The 13927-nt window shown below is 45.7% G+C and overlaps 1 protein-coding gene across 5 annotated transcripts in view; it reads right to left on the bottom strand.

Annotated features, from left to right (window-relative positions):
• Positions 1-13927, bottom strand: part of NUGGC (nuclear GTPase, germinal center associated) — a 49019-nt gene that overhangs the window by 17179 nt on the left and 17913 nt on the right. For all 5 annotated transcript variants that reach the window (XM_027549042.1, XM_027549041.1, XM_027549044.1 and 2 more), the window contains exons 7-10: positions 13062-13271; positions 8722-8897; positions 5826-5844; positions 5367-5456 (exon numbers count right to left, since the gene is read on the bottom strand). In XM_027549042.1, the coding sequence (XP_027404843.1) occupies positions 5367-5456; positions 5826-5844; positions 8722-8897; positions 13062-13271 (495 nt within the window). The remainder of the gene's footprint in view (positions 1-5366; positions 5457-5825; positions 5845-8721; positions 8898-13061; positions 13272-13927) is intronic.

Raw genomic sequence — 13927 nt, 5'->3', positions numbered from 1 at the left:
CCCCCTCGCAAGGTCAGGGGTCGTGAGGACATTGTTGCAGAGATTCTCTGCAGAGTTAAAAAAATAGCAATTCTATTTTTGTATATGGAAATGTATACAGAAAATAGTTCAGAAGTGTATTTAAAAAAACTCTTTAAAACAACAAGAGTTACCATGGGATCCAGCAATCCCACTCCTGGGCATGTATCTGGAGAAAACTCTAATTCCAAAAGATATGTGCTCCCCAATGTTCATAGAAGTCCTATGAATGGATGAAGATGTGCTGTATAGATCCAACCAGTCCATTCTGAAGGAGATCAGCTCTGGAATTTCTTTGGAAGGAATGATGCTAAAGCTGAAACTCCAGTACTTTGGCCACCTCATGCGAAGAGTTGACTCATTGGAAAAGACTCTGATGCTGGGAGGGTTTGGGGGCAAGAGGAGAAGGGGACGACAGAGGATGAGATGGCTGGATGGCATCACTGACTGGATGGACATGAGTCTGAGTGAACTCCAGGAGTTGGTGATGGACAGGGAGGCCTGGCGTGCTGCGATTCATGGGATTGCAAAGAGTCAGACATGACTGAGCGACTGAACTGATCTGATCTGATATGTATATGTGTGTATATATATATACACACACATACACACACAGAGAGCAGAATATTACTCAGCCATTCATCTGCTGATGGCCACTTAGATTGTTTCCATGTCTTGGCAACTATAAATAATGCTGCAGTGAACACTGGGGTGCATATATCTTTTTGAATTAGTTGTAACCCCATTTTTTAAAAAATCTAGCTTTGTCACTTAAATCATTTTGCAGTGATAACACCCTGTCTACTTCTTTTAATTGTATGAACATTTTGATATGCACTCCTTGCACCCTAACCTTCATTTTTAATATTATTCTCTACTCTTGGGCTTTCCTGGTGGCTCAGCTGATAAAGAATCCACCTGCAATGCGGGAAGCCTGGGTTAGATCACTGGGTTGGGAAGATACCCTGGAGAAGGGAACGGCTACCCACTCCAGTATTTTGGCCTGGAGAATTCCATGGATTCATGGACTGTATAGTCCATGGGGTAGCAAAGAGTCAGACATGACTAAGCAATTTTCACTCACTCGTTCACTAAAAGAAACCCAAGTTTCTTTTATAGTAATAGGTCCATGTTTTGGGACAGAGAAAAAAAAATTGGTCTGAATATAAACTTGCTGCAAGGGAGCAAAGATAGTTTTATAACGTCTTGTTGTTTTTAGTTGCTAAGTACCATCCGACTCTTTGAGACCCCATGGACTGCAGGATGCCAGGCTTCCCTGTCCTTCACTATCTCCCGGACCTGGCTCAAACTCACATCCATTCAGTCAGTGATGCCATTCAACCATCTCATCCTCTGTCGCCCCCTTCTCTGCCCAGCAGATCTTTCCCGGGATCAGTGTCTTTTCAAATGAGTTGGCTCTTCGCATCAAGTGGCTAAAGTATTGAAGCTTCAGCTTCAGCATCAGTCCTTCCAGTGAATATTTAGGACTGATTTCCTTTCAGATTGACTGGTTTGATCTCCTTGCTGTCCAAGGAACTCTCAAGAGTCTTCTCCAACACCACAGTTCAGAAGTATCAATTCTTCAGCATTCAGCTTTCTTTATAGTCCAACTCTCACATCCATACGTGACTACTTTAAAAACCATAGCCTTGACTAGATGGACCTTTGTCAGCAAAGTAATGTCTCTGCTTTTTAATATGCTGTCTAGGCTTGTCATAGCTTTTATTCCAAGGAGCAAGCGTCTTTTAATTTCATGGCTGCAGTCACCATCTTCAGTGATTTTGGAGCCCAAGAAAATAAAGCCTGTCACTGTTTCCATTGTTTCCCCATCTATTTGCCATGAAGTGATGAAACTGCCTGCCGTGATGTTAGTTTTTTGAATGCTGGGTTTTAAGCCAGTTTTTATTCACTGTCTTCTTCCATCTTCATCAAAACATTCTTTAGTTCCTCCTCGCTTTCTGCCATTAGGGTGGTGTCATCTGCATATCTGAGGTTATTGATATGAGGATATTGATTTTTAATGTCTGATGCTGAAAGGATTCAGCTTAAATTAAGGGCTTCCATTGGCCAGCATGTGAACTTGAACATCAAACAGAACACAATAATTCTGTGAAAAGCAATGAGTTCATATGATCTATAAACTGAGTAAAACAAGAAGGTATTGTGAAATAATATCTGTCTCTGTGTCTGTCTGTCTGTCAGCTTCTGCCCTGAATTCCTGACACAGGGCTCCTGAGACCCTTATACAAAGAGGTGTTGGGAGAATCTTTCATTCTAAAATTTAGTCTTTGACCCCAGTTCCCGGCAAAGAACTCCCGAATCCCTTGGGATTTCTAAGCACATACCTCCTTTCTCCAGAGAGGAGAGAGGAGCTGGAAATGTAGTTCATAATTGATCATGTCTACATAAATTCCCAATAACATAGGGTTCAGAGAACTTCCAGGTTGGTGAAGACATCCACATACTTGGAGAGCAATGCACCCCAATTTAATGGGACTGAAGCTCTGTTCCTGGGGAGCCTCCCAGAGCTTACCCTATGTATATCTTGATCTGGCTGTTCATTTATATCAAATTCTTTATTAGGTAATAAACTGGTAAATGTGAGTAATTGATCCACTGAGTTCTGTGAGCTATTCTTGCAAATAACTGAATCCAAGGGAGAGGAAGTCATAGGAACCAATTTGTGATGAAGTCAGAAGCAGTGCGTAACCTGGGGACCTACTTCTTGGGATCCATATCTGAAGTGGGGGCAGTCTTGTGGGACTAAACCCTTAACCTGTGGGGTCTGATGCTATCTCCAGGTTGTTGTTTAGCCGTGTCCAGCTGTCTGGCAACCCCATGGACTTTAACCTGCCAGGTTCCTCTGTCCGTGGGATTTCTCAGACAAGGATACTGGAGTGGGTTGCCCTTTCCTCTTCCAGGGGATTTTCCTGACCCAGGGATCAAACCCACATCTCCTGCATCGGCAGGCGGTTCTATACCACTGAGCCACCTCGGAAGCCCTCTCTCCAAGTAGGCAATGTCCAACTGAGTTAAACTGTAAGGCACCCAGCTGAGATCAGGGAGAATTGTTCAGTGTGGGGAAAACGCCACACGTCTGCGGTCAGAAGTGTGAGCATGGTAATTGTGTGCAAGTTAAAAAGAGGGACACACAGGAGCACAGGAACAGTGGTGCAGGTTTTCTTTACAGGTTTGCAAAAACAAAGGCAAAATACTGCATAACAATCGCTCAAAAGGCATGCCTGAACATCAAAACCCAGCTCTCTCTTGCCTGCCACATACAGTTAGCCATCCTGAGCTGTGGAACGGAACTCCCTCTTGGCTCCTGAATGCATCTCGTCTGCTCTGTTTCTGTGGTTACTGCCTGACTCAGGTTCTTATCACTCCTATTTTTATTTTTGTAACACCACCTAGATTACAGAAAAAGCCTCCTAAGCTGATCTCTCTACCTCCAGTCCTCACCAGCCCCTCTTCCCACTATCCATTCTCCCTACTGGGCTTCCCAGGTGGCAGGAGCGGTAAAGAACCCGCCTGCCAACGCAGGAAACGTAAGAGGCGTGGGTTCAGTCCCTAGGTTGGGAAGATCTCCTGGAAAAGGGGATGGCTACCCACTCCAGTATTCTTGGCTGGAGAATCCCATAGACAGAGGAGCCTGGCAGGCTATGGTCCATAGGGTCGCAGAGAGTCGGACACGACTGAGTGACTTAGCACGCACATGTTCTCCATACTGAGAAAATCACCTTTCTAAAATATTTCCAAATTGAGATAAAAAAAATGTAGTCCCAGGAGTCTGTCTTTTCCATAAATATTTTTTTCTAATTTTCATTTTTGTAATTAAAAAAATAAGCATACACATTTCTATGAATGGCTATATAATCAAATTCTGCCTCATTTTTTCCATGGCTAAATTAAATATGCTCCAAATGAAGGCCTGCAGGACAAGTAAAGGTTTCACAACAATTCAAACTGAAAAAAAGGTGGCTGGAGAATGAAGGTGTTAGGTAGCCATCAGAGGGGTAGGTGTGCAAACCTCAAAGAACTTGTGCAATTAAGAGTCAGAACCATAGGCATCCTGCAAGCTGACATTTTTCACAGACCCTATCTCATACACACCAGTTTGCCACATTTATTAGCACTAAATATAATCATGAATTGTAAATTGAGGTATTGGGTTGGCCAAAAAGTTCGTTCGGGTTTTTCCATAAGATGGTACGAAAACCCAAACGAACTTTTTGGCCAACCCAATATTTTATGTTTCTACTTCCAGAAACAATATAATTATGTCCTCCACAATTAATGAGAACAAGAACAGCTCTTCTGAGTTACTGCCTCATTAAAATCAGCATTCAAAAATTGCCTGGTAGAAGACCTTGGCTTATGTATGAGGTCTGATTATTCTGAATTAGAAACAAAAGCTCTGCAATTTTCAGTTCCACATTGTACACCAGACATTTTCTGCATCACAATAATTGAAGTCAAAATACAGAAAGCAGTTAACTATAGAACTGGCCGCAAGGCCATATGCTTTTCCTATTAAACCCAGCCCTGGAGATTGAGTTTCAGCAAAGCCACCTCACCTATCACATCTAACATTGAGGTTGTTTTCTTTATATTTTATCTTCAAGTTGGTTTCAGGTTTAAGGTTGCATAAGACTATTACAGGAAGGAGTTTTATGTTTGCAACTATTTTAGTAACAGAATAATAAAAATAACTTGAGGAACACCAAGATTCCCACAGACCAATTACTCAAACTTGAAAAACAGAGCTCAGACGTTATATCCCAACACAGCATATGGCCTTTGTTTAGCTGTTCAAACCTATTTGCCTGTAGTTCACCCAGCGTAGCAGATTTTTTTCAATCACGTTCTTCCTTCTGTCTCGAATGCCCTTTCTCCTATTACTTCTCCTCACCCAAGACTACTGGTTCTTTAAAATTCTGCTCAAGAGGCTGAGGAGTTTTCCCTGAACTTCTCAGCATCACCTACCCCAACTGCCAGCATGACTGAGGATCCTTCCTCTGAGTTCCCACAGCCCCTCTGCATCCCTCTAGCCAAGCACGCTTCAACCTGCATGGTAATCCCTGATTTTATCTGCTCATGGTTCTCAGTAAACTATATACTCATTCAATTCTTCCAACAATCACAGGCAGTAGATATTATTATTTCCCAGCTTTATAGATGAGAAAATGGAGGCTCAGACAAGTACAGTAATTTGCCTAAGGTTACAAAGTAAGTAATCAGTAGGACATATCGTCTACTTTAAAGCTTTTGCCCAAACAGGCACTTGTGTCTCAAAAGTCTGAGTGGTTGAAAAGCAGAAAAATGCATAGCAGAATCTGTTCACTCACCTTGAGTTTATCCTTGAGAATTTTATTCCTCTGTAGCTTTATCATTTCATTTCTTTCTAAAACAGCTTCTCGCTGACTTTGAATAGCTTCCTGGATTATAAGAAGAAATAACAGCATGGCCAAGAATGCAGAGTTATCAAGAGTAATAAAGGGATAAGATGAACATTTAGGGGGCTGCTCTTCATTTAACCCAGACAGGTGTGCAGGTGTTCAAATCATATAACACTAGTCATAAAAAGTGAAGTCGCTCAGTCGTGTCCGACTCTTTGCGACCCCATGGACTGTAGCTTACTAGGCTCCTCAGTCCACGGCATTTTCGAGGCAAGAATGCTGGAGTGGGTTGCCATGTCCTTCTCCAAGTCATAAAAAGTATTATTTAAAAATAACTAGTCCGAACTTTGGTCTATCAATTATCTCTCAATCGAGCTTTAAAAAAGAAAACAATTAGTCCATACTTACATTTCCCACTTTTCTTTCCCTGAAATGAAAAATGGAATAATTACTTATCTCATGATGCATCACGGCAGTCTTGACTTCCCTTGAAAGCACACCTTTGTTGCTCTCCCTAAGCTCTTTCTTCAGCCTAAAGGCTCTGGCCCACCTCCAGGGTCCATTTGATAATAGTATCTTAATGTCTATGGAATGAGGTTCATGACATTGTCCAGGAGACAGGGATCATGACCATTCCCATAGAAAAGAAATGCAAAAAGCAAAATGTCTGTCTGGGGAGGCCTTACAAATAGCTGTGAAAAGAAGAGAAGCGAAAAGCAAAGGAGAAAAGGAAAGATATAAACATCTGAATGCAGAGTTCCAAAGAATAGCAAGAAGAGATAAGAAAGCCTTCTTCAGCGATCAATGCAAAGAAATAGAGGAAAACAACAGAATGGGAAAGACTAGGGATCTCTTCAAGAAAATCAGAGATACCAAAGGAACATTTCATGCAAAGATGAGCTCGATAAAGGACAGAAATGGTATGGACCTAACAGAAGCAGAAGATATTAAGAAGAGATGGCAAGAATACACAGAAGAACTGTACAAAAAAGATCACGACCCAGATAATCACGATGGTGTGATCATTGACCTAGAGCCAGACATCCTGGAATGTGAAGTCAAGTGGGCCTTAGGAAGCATCACCACGAACAAAGCTAGTGGAGGTGATGGAATTCCAGTTGAGCTATTCCAAATCCTGAAAGATGATGCTGTGAAAGTGCTGCACTCAATATGCCAGCAAATTTGGAAAACTCAGCAGTGGCCACAGGACTGGAAAAGGTCAGTTTTCATTCCAATCCCAAAGAAAGGCAATGCCAAAGAATGCTCAAACTACCACACAATTGCACTCATCTCACACGCTAGTAAAGTAATGCTCAAAATTCTCCAAGCCAGGCTTCAGCAATATGTGAACCGTGAACTTCCTGATGTTCAAGCTGGTTTTAGAAAAGGCAGAGGAACCAGAGATCAAATTGCCAACATCTGCTGGATCATGGAAAAAGCAAGAGAGTTCCAAAAAAAACATCTATTTCTGCTTTATTGACTATGCCAAAGCCTTTGACTGTGTGGATCACAATAAACTGTGGAAAATTCTGAAAGAGATGGGAATACCAGAACACCTGATCTGCCTCTTGAGAAATTTGTATGCAGGTCAGGAAGCAACAGTTAGAACTGGACATGGAACAACAGACTGGTTCCAAATAGGAAAAGGAGTACGTCAAGGCTGTGTATTGTCATCCTGTTTGTTTAACTTATATGCAGAGCACATCATGAGAAATGCTGGACTGGAAGAAACACAAGCTGGAATCAAGATTGCCGGGAGAAATATCAATAACCTCAGATATGCAGATGACACCACCCTTATGGCAGAAAGTGAAGAAGAGCTAAAAAGCCTCTTGATGAAAGTGAAAGTGGAGAGTGAAAAAGTTAGCTTAAAGCTCAACATTCAGAAAACGAAGATCATGGCATCCGGTCCCACCACTTCATGGGAAATAGATGGAGAAACAGTGGAAACAGTGTCAGAATTTATTTTTGGGGGCTCTGAAATCACTGCAGATGGTGACTGCAGCCATGAAATTAAAAGATGCTTACTCCTTGGAAGGAAAGTTATGACCAACCTAGATAGCATATTCAAAAGCAGAGACATGACTTTGCCAACAAAGGTCCGGCTAGTCAAGGCTATGGTTTTTCCTGTGGTCATGTATGGATGTGAGAGTTGGACTGTGAAGAAGGCTGAGCACCAAAGAATTGATACTTTTGAACTGTGGTGTTGGAGAAGACTCTTGAGAGTCCCTTGGACTGCAAGGAGATCCAACCAGTCCATTCTGAAGGAGATCAGCCCTGGGATATCTTTGGAAGGAATGATGCTGAAGCTGAAACTCCAGTACTTTGGCCACCTTATGCGAAGAGTTGACTCATTGGGAAAGACCCTGATGCTGGGAGGGATTGGGGGCAGGAGGAGAAGGGGACAACAGAGGATGAGATGGCTGGATGGCATCACTGACCCGATGGATGTGAGTCTGAGTGAACTCCGGGAGTTGGTGATGGACAGGGAGGCCTGGCGTGCTGTGATTCATGGGGTTGCAAAGAGTCGGACACGACTGAGTGACTGATCTGATCTGATCTGATCTTAATTTCTTGTCATTTTGTTGTCGGTGGGATTTTCTGTGCCCCCACCCCTCTCCCAGTCAAGATGCAGACCTCTGCTGATGGACAGTTTAGACAGCATCATACAGTGTGTGAAGCAAGTCAGACAGAGAAAAACAAATAGAAAAATGGTACCAATGAACCTATTCGCAAAGCAGAAATAGACACAGACACAGAGAACAAATGTCTGGACTTTAAGCAGGGAAGGGGGAAGTGGGATGAATAGGGAGATTGCGAATCACATACATATATGCACTATGTATCAAATACATAACTCTTGAAAACCTACTAACACAGGAAACTCAGTGCTGTGGTGGCCTAAATAAATCTGAAACAGAATCTAACAATTCAAAGCTGCACCACCCAGACTGTTATAGGAAGTGTCTCCTAGCTGTGGGGCATCTACGCTTGCCATATCCGTGGGGGCAGGCAGGTCCATTACACTGTGAAACACCAGGAGCTGCTGTTTGCATCTCAGACTCATGAGTGGCGCCCCTGGAGCTATGCAGAATTCAGCCTCTTGGGCATTAAGCAGCTGCTCTGGAAGATTCTCAAGACAACCTACCTGATGGCCCAGAAGTCACCCAGGCATCTTTTTCATCACCATTGGTCACTTGCCTGAGTCCACAGTGCCCATGAGTCAAAGCTCTGTCGTTACAGTAGTTATGGCACCTGGGACCCACAGAGGGAAACCCGCGTCCCTGCACGCCCAGAGCAGTACCTCAGATATTCCGGCAGGTGGAGCTTGTCGCTCTTGGTGACCACCAGGGCCAGGTCCCTGCAGAACCCTCTTTGGCAGGCCTTCATGCTCTCATTCAGAAGGTCCTCGTGGGCTCTCCCTCCAGAAATCCTTTCAATGTCACTGATCACCCAGATCACGGAGCACTTATCGATGGTCTGTGAAACATGACCACAGCGTGTTTAAGAGCACACACGGTGCCTCGGTTGTAGCATGTTAGTCGCTCAGTTGTCCAACTCTTTGTGACCCCATGGACTGTAGCCTGCCAGGCTTCTCTGTCCATGGGAGTCTCCAGAAAAGAATACTGGACATGTTTCCTTAATGTGTCATGTCCATCCTCCGTGCTCTGCCCCAGCTCTCTGTCCAGCCCCATCTCTCACCAACCCCCGCCCGTACACTCTCTATGCAGCAGCCACATGAGCTTCTTGCGCATCCGTGGGTGTCAGTTGCGCATCTATCTTGGGGTCTTTGCTCTTGCCACAACCTCTGCTTGACCTCCGTTTGCCCTCTGAGGTCACCAAGGGCCACCTGAGGCTAGGTTGGTCACCCCATCTCTGCATCCCATAGCACTTGTACTTACCTGCCCTGGTACTTCTCAGGCAGAGCTACTGTACAGCTACTATACTGTACAGGGTTGGCACTCTGCACCCCTCCCCACCTCCCTACCCAGACTGCCAGATGGGAAGGGGCCACATCATTCAGCTTGGAATCCGTAGCACCTCAAACACAGCACCTTGCCCAAACTAGAAGCTTCATAGATGCTTGTGGCATTAGTCATTGATAGAATTCAAGAAATCAGACCTTCAGCCCCAGATCCCTCACTAGCTTGATTTACTAAGCCATCCTCTAGGGAGAAGTCTTGTTTTTTTCTGGAACTAGTCCTGGTCATGCGTTTATTCCAAAGCTGTCACTGCCAAGCATTATTTTGATGTCTGGCTTGCCCTGCATATGCAGCTCACGACCACAAGGTGGCAGCAGGGAGCCAGAAACCCATATGATTGAATTGAACGTGAAATTGTAACTTAATGATTTGATAGCATAGGTATCGCTTTATCAAATATACAACTTTTATGTGACAAGCAATTGTGACATTTCTCTGACTGTATTGTTTTACCCATCTTATCTCTCCATATAAATGGAAAACTGATCCAACTCCAGGATTGAATTTGTTTTATGGTTCCTCAGAATAGCACTTTGCACATAAAGGTGTGACAAGTTTGTGAGTTGCTAACTAAATCATTATTTGCTCTGTGCCACTGGTTCTTAATTGGTGGACCTTCGACAACGCCCGGAGACATTTCTAACTGTTCAGACTGGAGGGGACGCTAGTGGGCAGAGGCCACAGATGCTGTAAACATCCCATAATGCCCAGGTTGGGCCCCTACAGCAAAGAATTTCTCTGCCCTCTCCACCCCTAAGTCAGAAGAGCTGGGGCTAAGAAACCATGGTGTAGAGCAGGGGGGTTCAAACTTATTTTTAGCAGTGGATCCCTTTTCCAAATGAAATCTTAGGAAGAACTCTAGTGGTCCAACTTGATTTTTAAAAGTAGAACAGCTTTAGTTGAATTTGAGGTGGAGGGTTTGGAGCCCCCATCTTCTCTGCACCCCCCATCCTCTGCCCATGAACCTCTTGGCTTCATGGATCATTGTTTTGAAAGCAAGCATCTCAAGAGTCAAACAGACTTCATTATTTTATGGAAAAGGTACATAGTAGACCCCACAAGGCAAAGGATTGACTTAAGGGCACACAAATCTGGGTTCTGAACCTCCTCCCCTACATGGATGGACACAAATTCAGGCAGGAAAATAAAACCCATCTCTCCCTCCCACTTCCCAAATTATAACCAATTCAGGGAAGCTTCAGACAATTCTATCAGTTGTGGAAGATGAAACCTGCCCGCTCCTCCTCCAGGGCAGGGTCTCTTTTACTTTTACATCCCCCTGGTCCTGGTAAATTGCTGTTATTGTTGTTCAGTCGCTCAGTCGTGTCCAATTCTCTGCAACCCCATGGACTGTATAACTCTCCAGGCTCCTCTGTATATAGGATTTCCCAGGCAAGAATACAGAAGTGGGTTGCCATTTCCTTCTCCAGGGGATCTTCCCAGCCCAGGGATCTAACCCAGGTCTCCTGCATCGCAGGCAGATTCTTTACCATCTGAGCCACCAGAGAAGCCAGACAAAAGAGGACCTCAATCATAAAAGTTGCAGTGGTTAAATTTCAGGCCCTGCCAGAAAAGGCCAATCTATAAGACAAGAGCCTCTGGAACCGGGAGGGGGTGGAATGGCCCCTGCCGCCCCCACCCACCTCCCTCCTTGCAATGAGAATGGGCCTCTGAGAGGCCAGGTGACACTTAGGTGGCAGCACGGGGGAATTTGAGTTAATGGTTTTAGTTTAGGGAGGGCACCGCTGGCAGCTGGAGGGGTAGGGGAGGGGGGTTGTATTCTGTTCTCCCTGGATGGAGGGGAGTCTAGTAACTTCTCCTGAGAGGATATCACAAAACCACAAGAATGTGGGGGAGCTGTTGCCAAAAAGAGCAGGCTGGGAACCATCGCCTCACTTCAGCCCAACCTCCTCAGAGCCCAGGTTCTGAGCCAGGTCTGCTGGCTCCTCTGTTCTGAGTGGCCTTTGATAAGCTGCCCAACGTGTCTGAACTGGCAGCAGCCACAGCTCCATCCTGTGCCAGAGGCCGGCCACCCCCTGAGGCTGTCACTCCCCATGCTGGCCTGGAACTTGAGGAGGTGGCGGATTCCACCCCGAGACCTGAAACCCTGCAGAAACAAAGGCTCTCCAGGCCAGGCCTGAACAGGCCACCAAGGATGAAGGACACTGGGAGACTGCCTCCACCTTAAAGAACTGTTAGGGAAGCTTCCCAGATGGCTCAGTGCTAAAGAATCCACCCGCCAGTGCAGGAGACATGGGTTCCGTCGCGGTCCAGGAAGATCCCACACACCATGGAGCAACTAAGCCCACGCACCACCACTACTGAAGCCTGCCCCGTCCAGGGTCTACAACTAATGAGGCTGTGTGTTGCAGCTACTGAAGCCCGTGCATGAAGCCCTACTGAAGCTTGGGCAGCTACCGAAAGCCCATGCTCTGCAACAAGAGAAGCCAGTGCAGCGAGAAGCCCACACGCTGCAACTGGCGACCAGCCCCTGCTCACCACTACTAGAGAAAGCCTGCACACAACAGCAAAGACCCAGCACAGCCAAAAATAAATTAATTTTTAAAAAAGAATCGTTAGGGGACTTTCTGGAGGTTGAGAGACAGAGCCTCAGCTGAGAAGGCAGGGATCTGCTCTCAGGTTTAAATTCTGCCACTCAGTAGCTGTGTGGTTCTGGGCAAAGGACTTCCCGTCTCTGAGCCTTCGTTTCCTTAGCTGTAAAATCAGGGCACAGGCTGCTTATCTGTAAGCTGCCATCCAGATCCTTATGGAAAACCACAGTTGCAAAGCTCCCCTGGCCCATAGTCATTCATTTAGCACAAATCTGCGGACTTTAAAGTCTACATACACCAGGGAAGCAGCAGTCCAGCAAAGAGATTTTTGGCAGCCTCTGCGCTGATGATGACTCATGGACCTCTCCTGACCCTCCCAGCCCCTTCCAGCTCTGTCCTGTGCCCCGTGTTCCCCCTCACAATACTGCACGCCTGAGCTCCTTCTGCCCTTCTTTCTCTGTCACTCACCCCCTTGGAGCTTCCCCAGGAAGCATGTATTAAAGCCCACCCCACCTTCCCCAAGGGCTTCCCAGGTGGCTCAGTGGTAAAGAATCTGCCTGCCAATGCAGGAGATGTGCGTTCAATCCCTGGGTTGGGAAGATCCCCTGGAGGAGGAAATGGCAACCGGCTCCAGTATTCTTGCCTGGGAAATCCCCTAACAGAGGAGCCTGGTGGGCTACAGTCCACAGGTCACAAAGAGTCCAGTATGACTTAGCAACTTACCAACAATTCCTTACAACCAAACCCAGGAGCAGCCTTCTGGTTCCTTGGTGCGTGGCTATTGGCTTCTCTGCTTTGTACCCAAATGTTGCCCTCCCTGTCTCACTCTGACCTTGTCTCCTCTGCTTACTTTTGGGCCCCTCTGTTGCTGGCCCTTCTCATGTACCGCAATTCCAGTTCCAGCTCCCAGGCCTATCTCGTGATTCCTCCCTCCCCGATGTCTCTTGCCACCAATATCCTACCATTGCCCTGAAGCTTAGAACATGGGAGAATTTAACTCTATCGAGCCCATAAAATCCATTAAGCGGAAAGTGGAACATTCTTTGCTGCTTTACAGAGAACGGTGGGGATGGAGAGAGAGGGAATGAAGCCCTGTGGAAGAGAATCACCTTTTTCCACATCTCGTCCCTCTTGCTATTGAAGTCGCCTGTGCCTGGAATGTCCACCAGCACAACCCCTTCAGGAATCAGCTCTGATTTGGGAAGGGTCACTTCCACCAGTTTGATCAAGGGCCAGATGTGTGTCTCAGCGGATCCTCCATCCCAGTCTCTCCTCTGGGTCCGGATGTAGGGGTCCAGCTTGACAGACAGCTCCCCTGCCTGAGGAAGAAGGACATGGTCAGGTACACAAGACAGTCTCCAGCATCTCTGCCCTAGGTGGGCTATGACTCGGGTTCAGCAGCGGTCCACTGAGTCATGTGAGATGCAGTACTGGGTGACAGGCCCCAGGAGGCCTGAGGTCCTACCTGGAAGGGTCTAGACTCAGAACTACAAAGAACACTGGGAGATCAGGAAGTTCAGGCTCCTATGGGCTTCCCTGCTGGCTCAGATGGCAAAGAATCTGCCTGCAATGCAGAAAATCCAGGTTCTATCCCTGGATTGGGAAGATCCCCTGCAGAAGGAAATGGCAACCCACTCCAGTATTCTTGCCTGGAGAATCCCATGGACGGAGGAGCCTGGCAGGCTATTATCCATGGGGCCACAAAGAGTTGGACATGACTGAATGACTATCCATTTAAACATAAGAAAGGGGGCTACTACATTTCTTTGATTTTCTAGATATATAAGAGCTAAGTGCCTTGAAAGGTTTAATTCATTTGACTTCTAAATATGCCTGGTGAAGTAGTTCAGATTTTTTGAGAGAAACAAATATGCTAAATTTGAACTCTTAAGTCTAAGGAATGTTGATTAATTGTGTAAGTAGTATTAACTTTTAAAGGATGCTTTTCTATATTAAGCTTAGGAGATATTTGGAC

The sequence above is a fragment of the Bos indicus x Bos taurus genome, chromosome 8 (genome assembly GCF_003369695.1).
Source record: "Bos indicus x Bos taurus breed Angus x Brahman F1 hybrid chromosome 8, Bos_hybrid_MaternalHap_v2.0, whole genome shotgun sequence".
Taxonomy (NCBI): Eukaryota; Metazoa; Chordata; class Mammalia; order Artiodactyla; family Bovidae; genus Bos; species Bos indicus x Bos taurus.
Note: the sequence above shows the minus strand (reverse complement) of the source record. Positions and strands in the feature narration are given on the sequence as shown.